This window comes from Narcine bancroftii, chromosome 3 (genome assembly GCF_036971445.1).
Source record: "Narcine bancroftii isolate sNarBan1 chromosome 3, sNarBan1.hap1, whole genome shotgun sequence".
Taxonomy (NCBI): Eukaryota; Metazoa; Chordata; class Chondrichthyes; order Torpediniformes; family Narcinidae; genus Narcine; species Narcine bancroftii.
The window spans coordinates 260,258,387-260,273,566 of record NC_091471.1 but is presented as its reverse complement, the minus strand read 5'-3'; the positions used below and the strand labels follow the sequence as shown (position 1 = coordinate 260,273,566).

General features: G+C 42.7%; 1 protein-coding gene across 2 annotated transcripts in view; it reads right to left on the bottom strand.

Moving 5' to 3' along the window:
- Positions 1-15,180, bottom strand: part of cpamd8 (C3 and PZP like alpha-2-macroglobulin domain containing 8) — a 133,385-nt gene that overhangs the window by 76,322 nt on the left and 41,883 nt on the right. For both annotated transcript variants that reach the window (XM_069927823.1, XM_069927822.1), the window contains exons 21-27: positions 10,891-11,044; positions 10,605-10,747; positions 9,968-10,019; positions 8,525-8,823; positions 8,033-8,258; positions 6,958-7,134; positions 6,232-6,313 (exon numbers count right to left, since the gene is read on the bottom strand). In XM_069927823.1, coding sequence (XP_069783924.1) covers positions 6,232-6,313; positions 6,958-7,134; positions 8,033-8,258; positions 8,525-8,823; positions 9,968-10,019; positions 10,605-10,747; positions 10,891-11,044 — 1,133 coding nt within the window. The remainder of the gene's footprint in view (positions 1-6,231; positions 6,314-6,957; positions 7,135-8,032; positions 8,259-8,524; positions 8,824-9,967; positions 10,020-10,604; positions 10,748-10,890; positions 11,045-15,180) is intronic.

Sequence of the window (15,180 nt, the reverse complement as noted above, 5' to 3'; positions counted from 1 at the left end):
CAATTTACAGGGGAGAAGATTACAGTGAAAAGGGAAGATCAATTAGCACCAAGCAAGAGCAGTGTAATAGCATTGTTCTGGGGTTCACTCAGAGCCTGACAGCGGCAGAGAAGAAACTGTCTCTGAGCCTGTTGGTGCGTGTTATCACACTCTCACCAATAGGAGTGTGTCCGGGGTGGGGGGGGGGGGGGGGTGATGGGCCCTCCAGTACGTTGGCTGCCTTTCCTCGGGCAGCAGGAGATGCAGATGGAATCCGTGGAGGGGAGGGAGCTATACGTGATGTTCTGTGCTGCAGACTCTTCCTTCTATAGCTTTCAATTTTGAGCAGAGCAGCTTGTGTACAAGGAAACTCCCTGGTTAAGAGTTTTCATTCTTTGCTTAAAAGGTGTCCAACTCCAAGTCCAGGCCCAAATCAGAGGCCACAATTCTCCTGCATCCAGCCTCATGAGCACTGACCTCATCAAGCAGCTGAGGTCACAGGCAGTATCCCTCTAAATATTTAGTGGTCAATGTGAGCAAAAATTTTATGTGGAGCAATTTTTTTTCTCTGTGACAGAAGTATGTGTGCACTGAATGCTTGTGCAAATGTAAACTTGAAATTGTTTCAAGATCATTTTGGCACAGCTTATCTCTCATGGCTAATAAAATTGTATTGGCATGTTTTAATGTAATACAAGTATGATTAACTACTTGTTTAACCAACTAATTACTTAACAGAAACAGTTAGCTAAGAGATTATTTTCAATAAGTATAATTATTAATTACTACATTATTTTAGATGACTGACCTTTTGTGCGCACATTAACTTTCTCTGTGTGCTGATTGCAAAACGTGTGTGCACGTGCACACTTGCTCAGTTTAGAGGGAATAGCGGTCACAGGCCTTTTTGGAGTACAGGTTTCTGAACAATAAATCCTGTGGCCTAATACTGATAGTCTCTAGGACATACCCCTCCCTGCCCATTGATCTACTAGTTGGGGATTTTTCCTGTCCTGCTCTCTTCTGATCCATTACAATAACTAAAGGGAGGCCACAAATTGCCCCAATCACTGTATTCACGAAACATCCCCAACGTAGGCCTGAGATATCTATGGGCCGGGCTGCAGAAGCTCCATTAAAGAAGTCTGTGCTTTGCTGGGGCCACTGAAACCAGCCAGCGAATGTTGAACAACGAAGTGGCATAGCAGGAAAGCCCCAGCTGCTTCCACCTGAATCAATGGGTCAGGAATGTGAATCCAAACCAGTTCCAAGAAGTCACAGAATCATAGAGTGGACCCTTCAGCCCATCATTTCTATGTGTCCTTTTTGCTCATCTGTAACATCCCATTTGCCCACATTAGGTCCCTATTCTTTGCCTATTCAAGTGCCTGTCTAGATTTTTTAAAATGTGATGATTATAACTGATTCTACCAATTCTTCTTTCAGCTTTCCATATATCAACCACTCTGTGTAAAAATACTTTTCCCTCAAGTCCCCTTTAAAATCCTTTACTCTTACTTTAAACTAAGCTCTGATAGCCCTACCATCGGAAAAATATTCTCTACTTATGTCCTTCATAATTTTTTAATAGTTTTATCATATCACTTTCCAGCCTTCTGCTCTCCAGGTTAAACAGGTTCAGTCTATCCAATCTCTCCCCTAACCAAAGACCTCAAATCTCGGTAACGTGCTGGTGAATCTCTTCTGTATTCTCTCCAGTTCAACCTTATCCTTCCCATGGCTTGGGAACCAGAACTGTACATTATACTCCAATTGCGGTCTAACCAGTGTTTTGTAAAATTACAACATAATGTTTTAACTCCTATTCTACACCCTGACCCATGAAAAGAAACATGTCATATGTCTTCTTCACCATCTGATCTACTATGTTGTCACTTTTAGGTTACCGTGGACTTGAATCCACTGTTCATTAACATTCTGTAATTCCCTACCATTGAATGTATATGCCTCATTCCCATTGATTTTCCGAAATGCATTAACTCCCACTGACCAGGATTAAATTCCATCTGCCACTGTTCCGCCCAATTTTTCACCCAATCTATATCCTGCTGTATCGTAGACAACCTCCCTCATCATCCACACCATCCGCAAACTTAGCAATCATACTTCCCACGTTCACACCCGACTTGTGCATATCGTCACAAGTAACAAGGGTCTCCCAGCACTGATCCCTGCAGTGCACCATTGATCCAATCAGTAAAGCATCCTTCCAGCACCATCCTCTCTCTGCCTCCTATCACTCAGTCACTGTTGGTTTGAATTAGCCAGCTTGATTTGGTTTCCGTGTGCCTTAAACCTCAGGACCCACCTCTCACGCAGGGCGTTGTCAAATGCCTCTTAAAAAGTCCATATGGACAACATCTACTGCCTTGCCTCCATGAATCATAACCCTCACCTCCTCACAATCAAACCAGCAAAGCAGGACTTTCCGACAAAGCATCTCTGATCTCCTGTCTTTCCAAATGTATAGAAATCCTACCCTTGGAATTTTCTCTAACATTGATGCAAGGCTGTCAGATTGTAATTGCCTGGCTTATTCCCACTACCCTTTTTAAACTATTGCTATTTTCAAGTCTTCTGCCACCTCACCCATGGCCAAGAGGTGGAAAAAATCTTCAGCTATCTGCTTCCTTCTTTCCCATTCACCCTGGCCTTAGGGATTTATTAACCTCATATCCAGGTAAATCTGGAGGAGTTCAATTGCAATGACTCTGATGGGGTAAAATCCAAAAAAAGGAACCGGGGCAGGTTCAGTCTAGCAGGTCCACTCCTATCCCGGGGCTTGCTGGCATTCCAGGGCACCCTCCCAGCTGACGAGAAACTCCCTGCATCTCAGGGCTCACTCCCAGGCCAGGGATTCACTCCTCCCCTGAATGGAGCATTCTCTCCCCTCCAATTTTCCTGAGCAACACCACACCATGACATGATAAAAGAATCAGTGAGGAGAGGAAAGTAAGCTTTGGCTTTCTCAGGAGAGTGAGATTGTTAACAGCAGAGTGTAGCTGTTCCTCAGGTTTACCTGTAACCCAGAGATATTTTAACGTGCATATCACACCGACAGAAAAACAACTTGCTTTTTTATTCGTCCACACGCTTGAATCTCTGAATGAAATCCTGTCTGGGCCTTGAGCCAAGATTTACAAATTGTTAGCTTTTCTCTCCAACTCCTTCACACTGATCTACAGTAACCATGCAATGTCTTGGCAAACATCAGGTTTCCCTAGCCATCAGGACAGTTTCACTGGTGCCCATGCATGCAGGGACGGATGGGGTTTTGTCAATGAGCCACAACAAAGTTTGACGCTTGTATCTCAGGACCTGCTCCAACTAATTTGGTCTTTTATTCATGCCCTCAGGAAGAGGCGGAGTTTTGGCACCGAGCAAATGACATCATCCAAACAGGAGACATTTCAGCTTCGCACCAATCACAGACCAGCCAGTGATCCAAGCCAGAATTATACCCTTGAGATACTGACAGTGGAATATAAGCTCAGTTTTCTGGCATGCTGGAAAGATTCCTGATTAAAAGGTTATGGGAGTTAATAGATCAAGATGACTGTTATAGATGAGATCAAGAAAAATATACCTTTCTTACTCAATTCACAAGGTAATAATTAAAGTAAGTTGCTCTAATCAGGAACTCCTTTCCCATCCAGGCCAAAACTCCAGCTCCTCTACAAACCATTTGCCACACAGTCACTCAGTTCTCTGCCTACTTGCTTCTCTTCCCTGGCCCACATCCTCCCACCAACACCCTCCCTATCAGTTTCTTCATGCTCCACACAAGCCCCTTCCACTCCATTTAACCATCTCATCCAGTAGAAGACTGCCACAAGCTGCACTGGCGTAGCAGTTAGCGAAATGCCTTTACAGCACCAGCGATTGGGTCCGGACTGGAATTCGAATCCCGCGCTGCCTGTAACGAATTTGTACATTCTCCCCGTGTCTGCGTGGGTTTTCTCCGGGGGCTCCAGTTTCCTCCCACCATTCAAAACATACTGGGACTGTAGCTTAATGGGATGTAATTGATCGGAACGGACTCATGGGCCGAGATGACCTGTTACCATGGTGTAGGTCTACATTTTTTTTTATTTTAAAAAAGGTAAACATGCCAAGGTCCTCACCCTGATTAATATCAAACTAAAATGGCCCTACATATAACCAGATATTAGGCAGGTAACCAAAAACTTCATCAAATAGATGGGTTTAAGGTACATCTTAAAGAAATTTGGGCAGGGAATTGAAGAGCTTGTTTCCCATGTTGTTTTGCTTGCCCTTAAGTGCAGCTCTGCTATCCACTTTCACCATTCTCCAAGGAAGGTTTTCCCTGAATTCCCAAATTAATTTGTATCTTAAATTTATCACCCTTGTTCTTCCTATCTCACAAAGTCCTTGTGTCTACACAATTGAACATTTTCATAACTTGACAGACTTTGACTGTGTGAAACATACCTCGAAGAAGAGCTCAGGCCCAAAACAGTTACCGGTATATATTTTTACCACCCATGGGTGCTCCAAGACCTGCTAAGTTCCTCCAGCATTTTGGTGTGCTTTTACCAACTTTAACTGGGTTATCCTTCAGTCTTAAAAACACACCAAAATGCTGGAGAAACTCAACCAGTCTATCCACTCATAAACTGGAGGAACAACACCTCATCTGGGCATCCTCCAACTAATTGACATTAATATTGATCTCTGGCTTTCGTTAAACCACACCCCCCCCCCCCTTCAATTCTTACCCTGTCACCTTTCCCTATCCCTGTCCCTCAACTCTCCTTTTGCACAAACATGATCAATTCTTGATCCTTATCATATCCAATCAACACCTTTGGTCTGGATTCCTCCCCCATTGTTTGAATTCCTTGAAGAAGGGCTCAGGCCCAAAGCACTATTTCTTTGTCTCTCTATGGACGGTGAAAAGACTGGCTGAGTTCCTCCAGCATTTCGGTGTGTTTTTACTACAATCGCAGAGCCTGCAGATTTTCGTGTTTCACTCATGTCTCAGTCATGTTGTGCCGCGACCTTAATTAACCTTGTTAATTCTAACCTCAGCTCTGGGATCATCCTTGTGAATCAGTAATCCTTCCCACCCCATTGCTGAGATGTCTTTTTGAAATATGGAACCAGTGAATCTAGAGAAATGACACTTTTCTCTAAGGTTTGACACTTTCTATGCGTATTAACCCAATTCCTGAGCAAATTACCAGTTTGCTCTGGTAGTGATCCCTATCTTAGATCCCCATTCCTGGAACTGACGAGACCTTTGACTCTATCCATCAGCATTCCCTCACCTCCCAAACAACACCCAAGGAGGTCATGAGTAGCAAATTGCACAAGTGAAGTCCTAACAGTAAAGCAGTTGGAATTTGGCAAGTTGGGAAAGAAACATTGACAAACAAGTTCCACTGATTGAATCTAACCGACTGTAGAAAGCCTCAATAAATTATAAAATGCAAACCATTTTGATTTTTATAAAGAAATATTGGGCAGTCATTGGTAATGACTAAGGCATTATCAGCCTCTTCACCTTTGGGAAGATTCTTGCCTGAATCTAATTGAATCATGTTCTGCCTCACCTTGCAGAGTATATTCTCCCAGTCCCTGAGCCATTTCAGATTATCACATGGCACTTTGGAATAGTTCTTGCGGTTAGGCAGATCTAGGGAAAAGATCAAGTCCACACTTGGAGCTGTGTATTATGTACGACTTTCATTGATCTGATCAAACATTAATTTGTGAGACTTTGCACAAAGGAAGGTCTTAACTACTTCTGATGTTAACTGCCCAGGGTTGGCCAACATCAACAAAACAGAAGTTCTCCACCAGTCTGTATCTGGTCAATCATCAGACACAGGATCGGGTCTACATCGACAGTGAAGAACTGGAAAATGTCCAGCACTTTACTGGTCATATCATTCCTCTCTCCCAGAGGGCAAACTTTTGTTCCTGGGATCGGTGCTCTGAAACCCTTCGCAGTCAGTGCTCTCATCCTCTTTGGATTTAACAATATGCAATGGGGACTTGATGGATAGGACATCCTTAGGGAAGCTTGGAGAGATGAGACTGGGTCAAACCAAAACAGGGAACAGATTGCATGAAATGACCTGGTGACCTGCGACCCTGACACTGGCTAACCTGTTCCAACTCTCTCTTCCCAATGAGGAAAAGGAGAATTCTTCCCCAATATTCTCTTGGTCCTTGTATTCATAGAGACTGAGTAAATTCACGCACCACATACTCCCAGAAGAATCCCTCTCACCGAATGCGCTGTATGATCCATCCTTCCGCTTGTACGTCAGCTGACGCTGATATCCTGCAGGAAAAAAAGTGCAGAGGAGAATCTGTCCAGAATTCCAGTTTCTTTCTCCATCAGTTCACTTTAGTGGAAAATAATTAGACAAAACAGCAGCATGGAGGAGATTTACCAGACGAGCAGCGGGAATCATCAGTTGATTCAGGAAATAGTGGGGTTGTTTTCATTGGGGCAGAGCAGGTTAACCTTGCATGCAAAGGATAAGGCAGCAGATTCAATATGGGCCTCATAATCTCCATCGCTGAGTGCGAGTTCAAAATTAATGACTCTGAGGAACATTGCTGCAATGAGTCATTGGTATTCTCTAACACAGCATAACATGGATGGACAGTCAGTTGTAGAAGCAACAGGACAATGAATAAATAATGGCATCTAGTAAAAAAGGTAAGACCTCCCCCCTCCTCTCACGTTCATTGATCAAAAGCAGCAGAATTGTGTGTGTGTGTGTGTGTGTGTGTGTGTGTGTGTGTGTGTGTGTGTGTGTGTGTGTGTGGGCACGCGCATGCGAGAGAGAGAGAGAGTGAATGTGTGTAAGAGTCAGTGTGTGTGTGTAAGAGTGAGTGAGTGAGTGTGGGGGGGTGGAATTCTAATGTGATGCATTTTGCTGGGATGCATTGTCCCAGGATTAGGAGGTGGGGACTCACCTAGCAACAGGTAGTCAGTGGCCTCACTCTCCACTTCGGTGAACAGCTGCTTGGTCTTCTGCAGGTATCTCAGCACGAAGACATTCGGGGCAAAATGGATCATATTCTGTTCTCCGCAGCCAAAGGGGAGACGTAGAAGGTTGTCCAGATTATTGAGGGTAGGGCCCATCACATCTCCTGATAGTAGAGAGGTAACAAAGAGGGATAGCAGATACAAAAAGGTTACCAGAAAGAGATACACACAGATCTATACACAGCCTGGAGAGAAACAAGAACATCTGCAGACACTGTGATGACAGTTGACACAACATGCTGGAGAAACTCAGCAAGTCTCATTTGAGCACCAAGTCAGGATCAGGCATAAAATGATGGTTACGTATCTTTATCTTTGCTACATAAAGAACACTGCGTGACTTGCTGAATTTCTCCAGCATTTTGGTGTAAACTATATACACAACCTGCCCAGCGACAGGCAGCACCCCAAGAAAAGGAAGGTTCTTCTACACGAGTAAGTGTCAGTACCCAGGGGGAGGAAGGTCCCCATACCCCGCAGAGCAGACCACTCTCACCCATTCTCATAGATGTTCTGCCATGTATTGGATCTGGTCCCTGGTAGCACAGAGATTGCTCATAGTAAACACCAACCAATATACCCAACCAGCCCAATCCTTCCATTTCATCCAGCTGATGAGGACCCCTTCCGCCCTGCACACAGCATCTTTCAGCTGCTCCCGTCGAGAAAGAGATGTAGGAGTATCAGAGCCAGAACCACCAGGCTGAGGAACAGTTTCTTCCCACGGGCTGTGAGAATGATGAACGGCCAAAGGAACTGATCCCACAAACCCTCCGAGACCCTCACATTCACTAAACAATATTTATTTATTTGTATAGATGAATACTTGTCCTGCATATGTATTGTTTGTCTCTATGTGTGTTATATCTGGTTGTGTGTCTGCATGTTTTGCACCAAGGACCGGAGAACGTTGTTTTGTCGAGTTGTACTTGTACAATCAGATGACAATAAACTTGATGACTTGACTAATGTGCTTTGCATGGGTCTGAACTCTGCTTTTACCTATCATGGAGGCCATGGCTCTCTCCGATCCAGGAACCACATTGTGAGGCACACCAAGAGTGAAGGCCTCGTTGTGGTTCTCCTCCGATTCCTCCTTCCTCCAAATCTTGAATTCTCCCACAGAGCCCCAGCCTGTTGAGAAGCCGATGTATTTGATGTTTGGAACTTTAGCCACTGTCCACTCCACGATAAGTGACTCATTGGATGGCACCACACCATGTCCCACCTAGGAACAGCATGAGGACAACAGAACATTCACGAGACCTGCACCAGACTGCACCTTGGCTATTAACACAATACGGAGGCCGATGACTCAGTACATCAGATGAAATTTCAGCTTCTAATTCCAATATGAATACAAAGCACAAAATTTTCCAGAATTAAAAATGGAAGGAACTTCAGATGCAGCTGATAGGTGAATGCAAGGTCAGAAAGCCAAGGCCCCCCCCCCCCCCCCCATTTTCCATTCATGCCATGGGATCTGCACCTCACCTGGACTATGCCAACTTTCCAGCAAATCCAGAAGTTTCGGAACTCATCCCAGGACAGGATGTGAGGTGTGCTGGCACTAACCACCGGCTCGCCCATTTTGCTCACTGTGATCCATGTCCTCATGTTCTGCTGCCCTCCAATCACAATCTCCACCATTTCCGCCATGTCATGAGGACCCGTTGATAAAGCAAAATGGGCGTCATTGTGCGCTTTGACAGCCACGTCAAAGTGCATCATCCAGGCTGGTTTCTGAATGTACTGGTACTCATACTTGTTAGGGGTGGAGATGTGAATCTTTTCTGAGAAGACAAAGAGAATTAGTTAGCTGCAGTATAGGATGTGTGTCAATGCTTTGGAGAGGAGAGATGACAAAATGAGAGTCTATTGTCATATACATAAGTAAGTACAAGGTAGTGGTATCTGAAATTCTTGGGTAGAGATCAACTGGAATGACCTTGATGTTGAAGTTTGGAGGAGCGAAGGGGCCTGTTTCTGTCCTGTTTATCTTCTATGGTTCTATAACATAGGAGTTTCGATGAACTCAATGATTCATCCATAAAATCAATGAATTTGTGGAGATTTTCAAAAGGCAATAGAGAAAAATCCCTCAGTGCAAACTGGCGACTACTGCGCTTGGAATTAAAAGTAAATTGTCTGAAGAGGAAATTGGTTGAGCAGCTGGAGTTGGGGACAATGGGGACATTTGCAAGTTGGCAGGGGGGAAATGGCAATGTCCCACAAAGATCTTTGTTGGGCCTTGTAATATTCACCATATTTATAAATGATTTTGGTAAAATGGAACAGAAAGCCACATATCCAAGATATCCAACGATGATTCAAAGGAAGGCAGGTTGTAAGTAATATTAAAAAACATAAATGGACATTAATAGACTGTGGTAAATGAATTTCATGAGGGACAAGAAACAGTTCCCTTTCAACCTGAAAAGGACAGAAGACTACATTTCAAATAGTGGAAACTGTGGGGTCTGGAAGAGATCGTTCACATATTATGAAATAATCAATGCTGATGGAATGTTTGCATTGTCTCCAGAATTACAGTTACACCATATATGGAGCGGCCAGACATGACACCATTCGCTGCTACACAACAGCAATGAATTTGGAATGGCCAAATGGAGCTGAATGTCACTCCTTGTTTAGCAACTCAACTGATTTGGGAAATAAATTAATGCAAGTAGCAATTTGAATAGAGAATTTCGTCAACGTATGACTTAGATTAAAAAGAAAAAGTGTATATCATGGCTAACGTGATTTATGGTGTGAAAAATAAAAAATTTAAAAAAAAAACAAAAAAAAAACGTATGACTTAGATTTGGAGGTGTGATTGCAAACATTTATAAACAATGTACACTCCACATCCATGGCCACAGATATGGTGAGAACATTGAGTTTTCTTTCATCAACTAATCTGATGACACATACCATTTGGGCAGAAGAAGATGCTGTAGGTGTAGTCCCTGGGCAATCCTTCGGACTGTGGAACACCGAGGGAGAAAGGGAGAATGATCAGTGCACGGGTCCACTGTAGCAATTACCCCTTACTGCTGGTTTTGCAGACACTTTCCCAGCATATGCAAATACCTCAGGATTTCTCCATTTACAACTTCAACTTCACCAAAGTGACCAACCAACTTGTACACGATCTGCTAAACGAGTGTAACATCATTGACCTGAGATATTAGCTGCAGATTTCTCTCCACCGATGCTGCCCAACCTGTGGAGCATTTTACATTTTAAATTTAGACACATAGCCCAGTACAGGGTCTTCGGCCCATGAGCCCGTCCAATTACACTCAACTGACCTACAATCCCCAGTAAGTTTTTGAACGATGGGAGGAAACCGGAGCACCCAGAGGAAACCCACACAGACATGGGGAGAATGTACAAACTCCTTACAGACAGCATGGGATTCGAACCTGGTCACTGGCGCTGAAACAGCGTTGAGCTAACTGCTACGCTAATCGTGTCACCCTTTTTGCTGATTCTGTTTCAGAATTCGTCCCTCTAGCATTTTGATTTTCTAGTTTAAGTCCCCTGAACATCGTAGGGAGTCCCTCACCTCCACCAAGACACGTCTTTTCACGTAGTCTATGCCAGCTGGGTTCTTCCTGTCCAGGTAGCTTTCGTCCAGGTACCTGCCATTCTTCAGTGCCTGGAGCCCACCTTGGCAGCAGCTGCTCCCGCTATAAGCGAACCCTTTGGCTGTGAACATAAAGCAACAGGGCTGTCCATGTATTCTGACACTTACACCACATTGCTGTCAGCAGACACAGCGCAGGAACAGGGCACTCAGCACTGCCACTGGAAAATCCACTGAAATCTGAGAGCTTGGAATTAATCCTTACCTGTGATGTTCGCTGGGCCCAGTTCACTGAACAAGAGGACAATGGAAGTGGGTTTGGCTTCGTCTGAGTTGATGCACATTTTGCGGGTCAGGTGTCTCTTCCCTGGGTGTCCAATAAATTTGATTCCTTTCGGGACCGTTATTTTGACATGAACCTGGAACAGGTGAGGAGAATGACCTCAGCATAGCACGCAAACTGCAGTCACAGATATCCATGAGACATTCAACACCATCTCCACTCACCACAGAAAGGAATCTTAAACTTAATTTAACACTCTGACCTACACCCTCAAAACCCCGACCTTGAAAATATTCATCAGAAAAAATCAAAACACTGCAGGTGCTGTCTAACCTGCTGAACATTTGCATCATTTTCCATTTCCATTTCAAAAATCTATCAAAGTCTGCCTTGAAAACTCAAATTCACTCCCAATGTGCGTGCTTTTCGGCCAGCTTTTGACAGTTCCTTTGCTTTTGTGTGAGAAAATGTACTTCAGGAGGAGTCACGTAATGGAGTAGTGGCCGGACGGTGAACTCCAGACCTCTCCAGAAAAGTCGGGAAAAACAAGAGAAAACACAAAGGCACAGAAATAAAAGTTACAGAAAAGTGAGTATAAAGGTGGAAAGAAGATGGCGACAAAAAAAGAAAAGTCGAAAGCAACGGTAAGAAGAGAGGAAGAGAAGACAAAGGAGGAAAAAGGTGAAGGCCTTACCTGTCCGAAGAGGCCCGCTGCGGAGAGAGAAACCCGCTCCCTCAGGTCGGTAAATAATGGACTACAAAAATGGCTCGCAGAGCCAAGCAAAAGTGCGCAACCGCGCATGCGCAAAGTTTCGCGCATGCGCGATGCGAATGAAAAAAAACACACCGACGGGAGGGGGGACCAGCTGGGGAGTCGATCTCCACAGCCGGCAACGACAGCTGCAGAACACCTGCAGCAAGAAGAGACCACAGAAGACAATAGAAACAAGAAAGAAGAGGAGGAAAGGGCAACAAAGAAACAACAGATGGTCAACCCAGAGGAAGAAGAAGAGGAAGAGTATGGTGAAATAGAAGAAGAAAAGATAGGCAAGGTAAAGGATATACTTGCTCTTATTAAAGGATACATGGAGTCATTTAAAGAATGGCAAACACAGGAATTTAAGGATTTAAGAAAAAGAATAAACAACACAGAGGAGAAAATAATTAAAATGGAGATGACCTTAACAGAAATGGGAAAAAAAATGGACAAGATGGAAAAGCGGGCAGTAGCAGCAGAAATGGAGGTAGAAGACTTAAAAAAGAAATTGGAGAAATCTAATAAAAAAACTAAAGAGACACAAGAACTACTAGCTCAAAAAATAGATACAATGGAAAACCATAACAGAAGAAATAACATAAAGATAGTGGGCCTTAAGGAAGATGAAGAAGGCAAGAATATGAGGGAGTTTATAAAAGAGTGGATCCCTAAGACCCTAGGATGTCCAGAACTACAGCATGAAATGGAAATAGAAAGGGCACATAGAGTATTGGCCTCTAAACCACAACCACAACAAAAACCAAGATCTATTGTAGTAAAATTCCTAAGATATACTACAAGAGAAAAGGTACTGGAGAAGACAATGGAAAAAGTAAGAGAGGGCAACAAACCACTGGAGTATAAAGGGCAAAAAATCTTCATTTATCCAGATATAAGTTTTGAACTCCTAAAGAAGAGAAAAGAGTTCAATACAGCAAAGGCGATTTTATGGAAGAAAGGGTATAAATTTATACTAAAGCATCCAGCGGTATTGAAAATATTTATTCCAGGACAACAAAACAGACTATTCTCGGATCCAGAAGAAGCACGAAAATTTGCAGAGCAATTACAAAAATAGACTGAGGGAGGAAGACGGGTAATGAGAGTAAAAATGATCACGACTGATATGTATGTGGGTAAAGACAAAAATAGACTGAGGGATGAAGACGGGTAATGAGAGTAAAAATGATCACGATTGATATGTATGCAGGTAAAGAGGTATAAGAGTGAATAGAGACAATGAGCATACATGAATGTATCTGTACTTAGAGGAAAATATAGATAGTATAGACAAGAATTAATAAGGGAAGGTAATGGAATAGAGAGAATAAGGAGGGAATTAAAAGAGGGACCTTTGTGACATATGAAAAGTGAAATCTTTTCTGGGGGAGGCGGGGTGGGGGGAAATAGCGGTCACTGCAAAATCAGTTGACGCTTGCGAGTGGATTCGCAAATCCAAATGGAGAGGGGAGATGTGGTTGTCCGACAAGGGATAAAGGACAACTCAGGAGGTGAAGGGGAGATTGGGGATAAATAAGATAGAAATAGGAGAATAAGGAAAATGTTAGATGTTGTAGGAATGTTGTCTTATAAAGAGTTGAAAATAAGAAAACAGAAATGGAAAAGGAGGAAAGGTAATGATGGAAAAACGGAAAGAGAAGATAAACAAAATATAAAAGGGCTACGCTGAACTATATGTCTTTAAATATTAATGGAATACATAACCAAATTAAAAGGAAGAAACTACCAAATTTAAATGAATAAATGTATTCCATTAGAAAAAATAACATATTGGTTAAGAAATAATATTGAAATATTCGAACAAGTATAGGAGCCTTACATTAAATACAATAGCGAAAACCTACCGGGGACAAACATTACCTAAGTTGATGGAAGGAGAAGGAAAGAAAAGAATGGACTCAGTAGAATTTCTGGTGTAATTTTGTTGAATGACAACATTGTCTGACTGGCTTAATGCAACCTAGATTGTATACCTAAAATGGATGAGAGGGAGGGGTGGGGGGGTGGTTTGGGAGGAAAGGGGGGGGGAGAAAAAGTCACTGTATATGTGTGAAAAGAAATAGTGTATATCATGGCTAATGTGATTTATGGTGTGAAAAATAAAAAAATTTTTAAAAAAAAAATAAAAAATAAAAAATAAAAAAAAAAAAGAAAACTCAAATTCACTCCCAATGTGCGTGCTTTTCGGCCAGCTTTTGACAGTTCCTTTGCTTTTGTGTGAGAAAATGTACTTCAGGAGGAGTCACGTGATGGAGTAGTGGCCGGACGGTGAACTCCAGCCCTCTCCAGAAAAGTCGGGAAAAACAAGAGAAAATACAAAGGCACAGAAATAAAAGTTAAAGAAAAGTGAGTATAAAGGTGGAAAGAAGATGGCGACAAAAAAAGAAAAATCGAAAGCAACGGTAAGAAGAGAGGAAGAGAAGACAAAGGAGGAAAAAGGTGAAGGCCTTACCTGTCCGAAGAGGCCCGCTGTGGAGAGAGAAACCCGCTCCCTCAGGTCGGTAAATAATGGACTACAAAAATGGCTCGCTGAGCTGAGTAAAAGCGCGAAGAGTCGCGCATGCGCGATGCGCATGCAAAAAAACACACCGACGGAAGGGGGGGACCAGCTGGGGAGTCGATCTCCACAGCCGGCAACGACAGCTGCAGAACACCTGCAGCAAGAAGAGACCACAGAAGACAATAGAAACAAGAAAGAAGAGGAGGAAAGGGCAACAAAGAAACAACAGATGGCCAACCCAGAGGAAGAAGAAGAGGAAGAGGAAGAGTACAGTGAAATAGAAGAAGAAGAGAAAGGCATGATAAAGGAGGTACTTTCTCTTATTAAAGGATACATGGAGTCATTTAAAGAATGGCAAACACAGGAATTTAATTATTTAAGAAAAAGAATAAACAACACAGAAGAGAAAATGAATAAAATAGATATGACCTTAACAGAAATGGGAAAGAAAATGGACAAGATGGAAGAGCAGGCAGTAGCAGCAGAAATGGAGGTAGAAGACTTAAAAAAGAAATTGGAGGAATCTAATAAAAAAACTAAAGAGACACAAGAACTACTAGCTCAAAAAATAGATATAATGGAAAATTATAACAGAAGAAATAACATAAAGATAGTGGGCCTTAAGGAAGATGAAGAAGGCAAGAATATGAGGGAGTTTATAAAAGAGTGGATCCCTAAGACCCTAGGATGTCCAGAACTACAGCAAGAAATGGAAATAGAAAGGGCACATAGAGCATTGGCCTCTAAACCACAACCACAACAAAAACCAAGATCTATTGTAGTAAAATTCCTAAGATATACTACAAGAGAAAAGGTACTGGAGACAATGGAAAAAGTAAGAGAGGGCAACAAACCACTGGAGTATAAAGGGCAAAAAATCTTCATTTATCCAGATATAAGTTTTGAACTCCTAAAGAAGAGAAAAGAGTTCAATACAGCAAAGGCGATTTTATGGAAGAAAGGGTATAAATTTATACTAAAGATCCAGCGATAT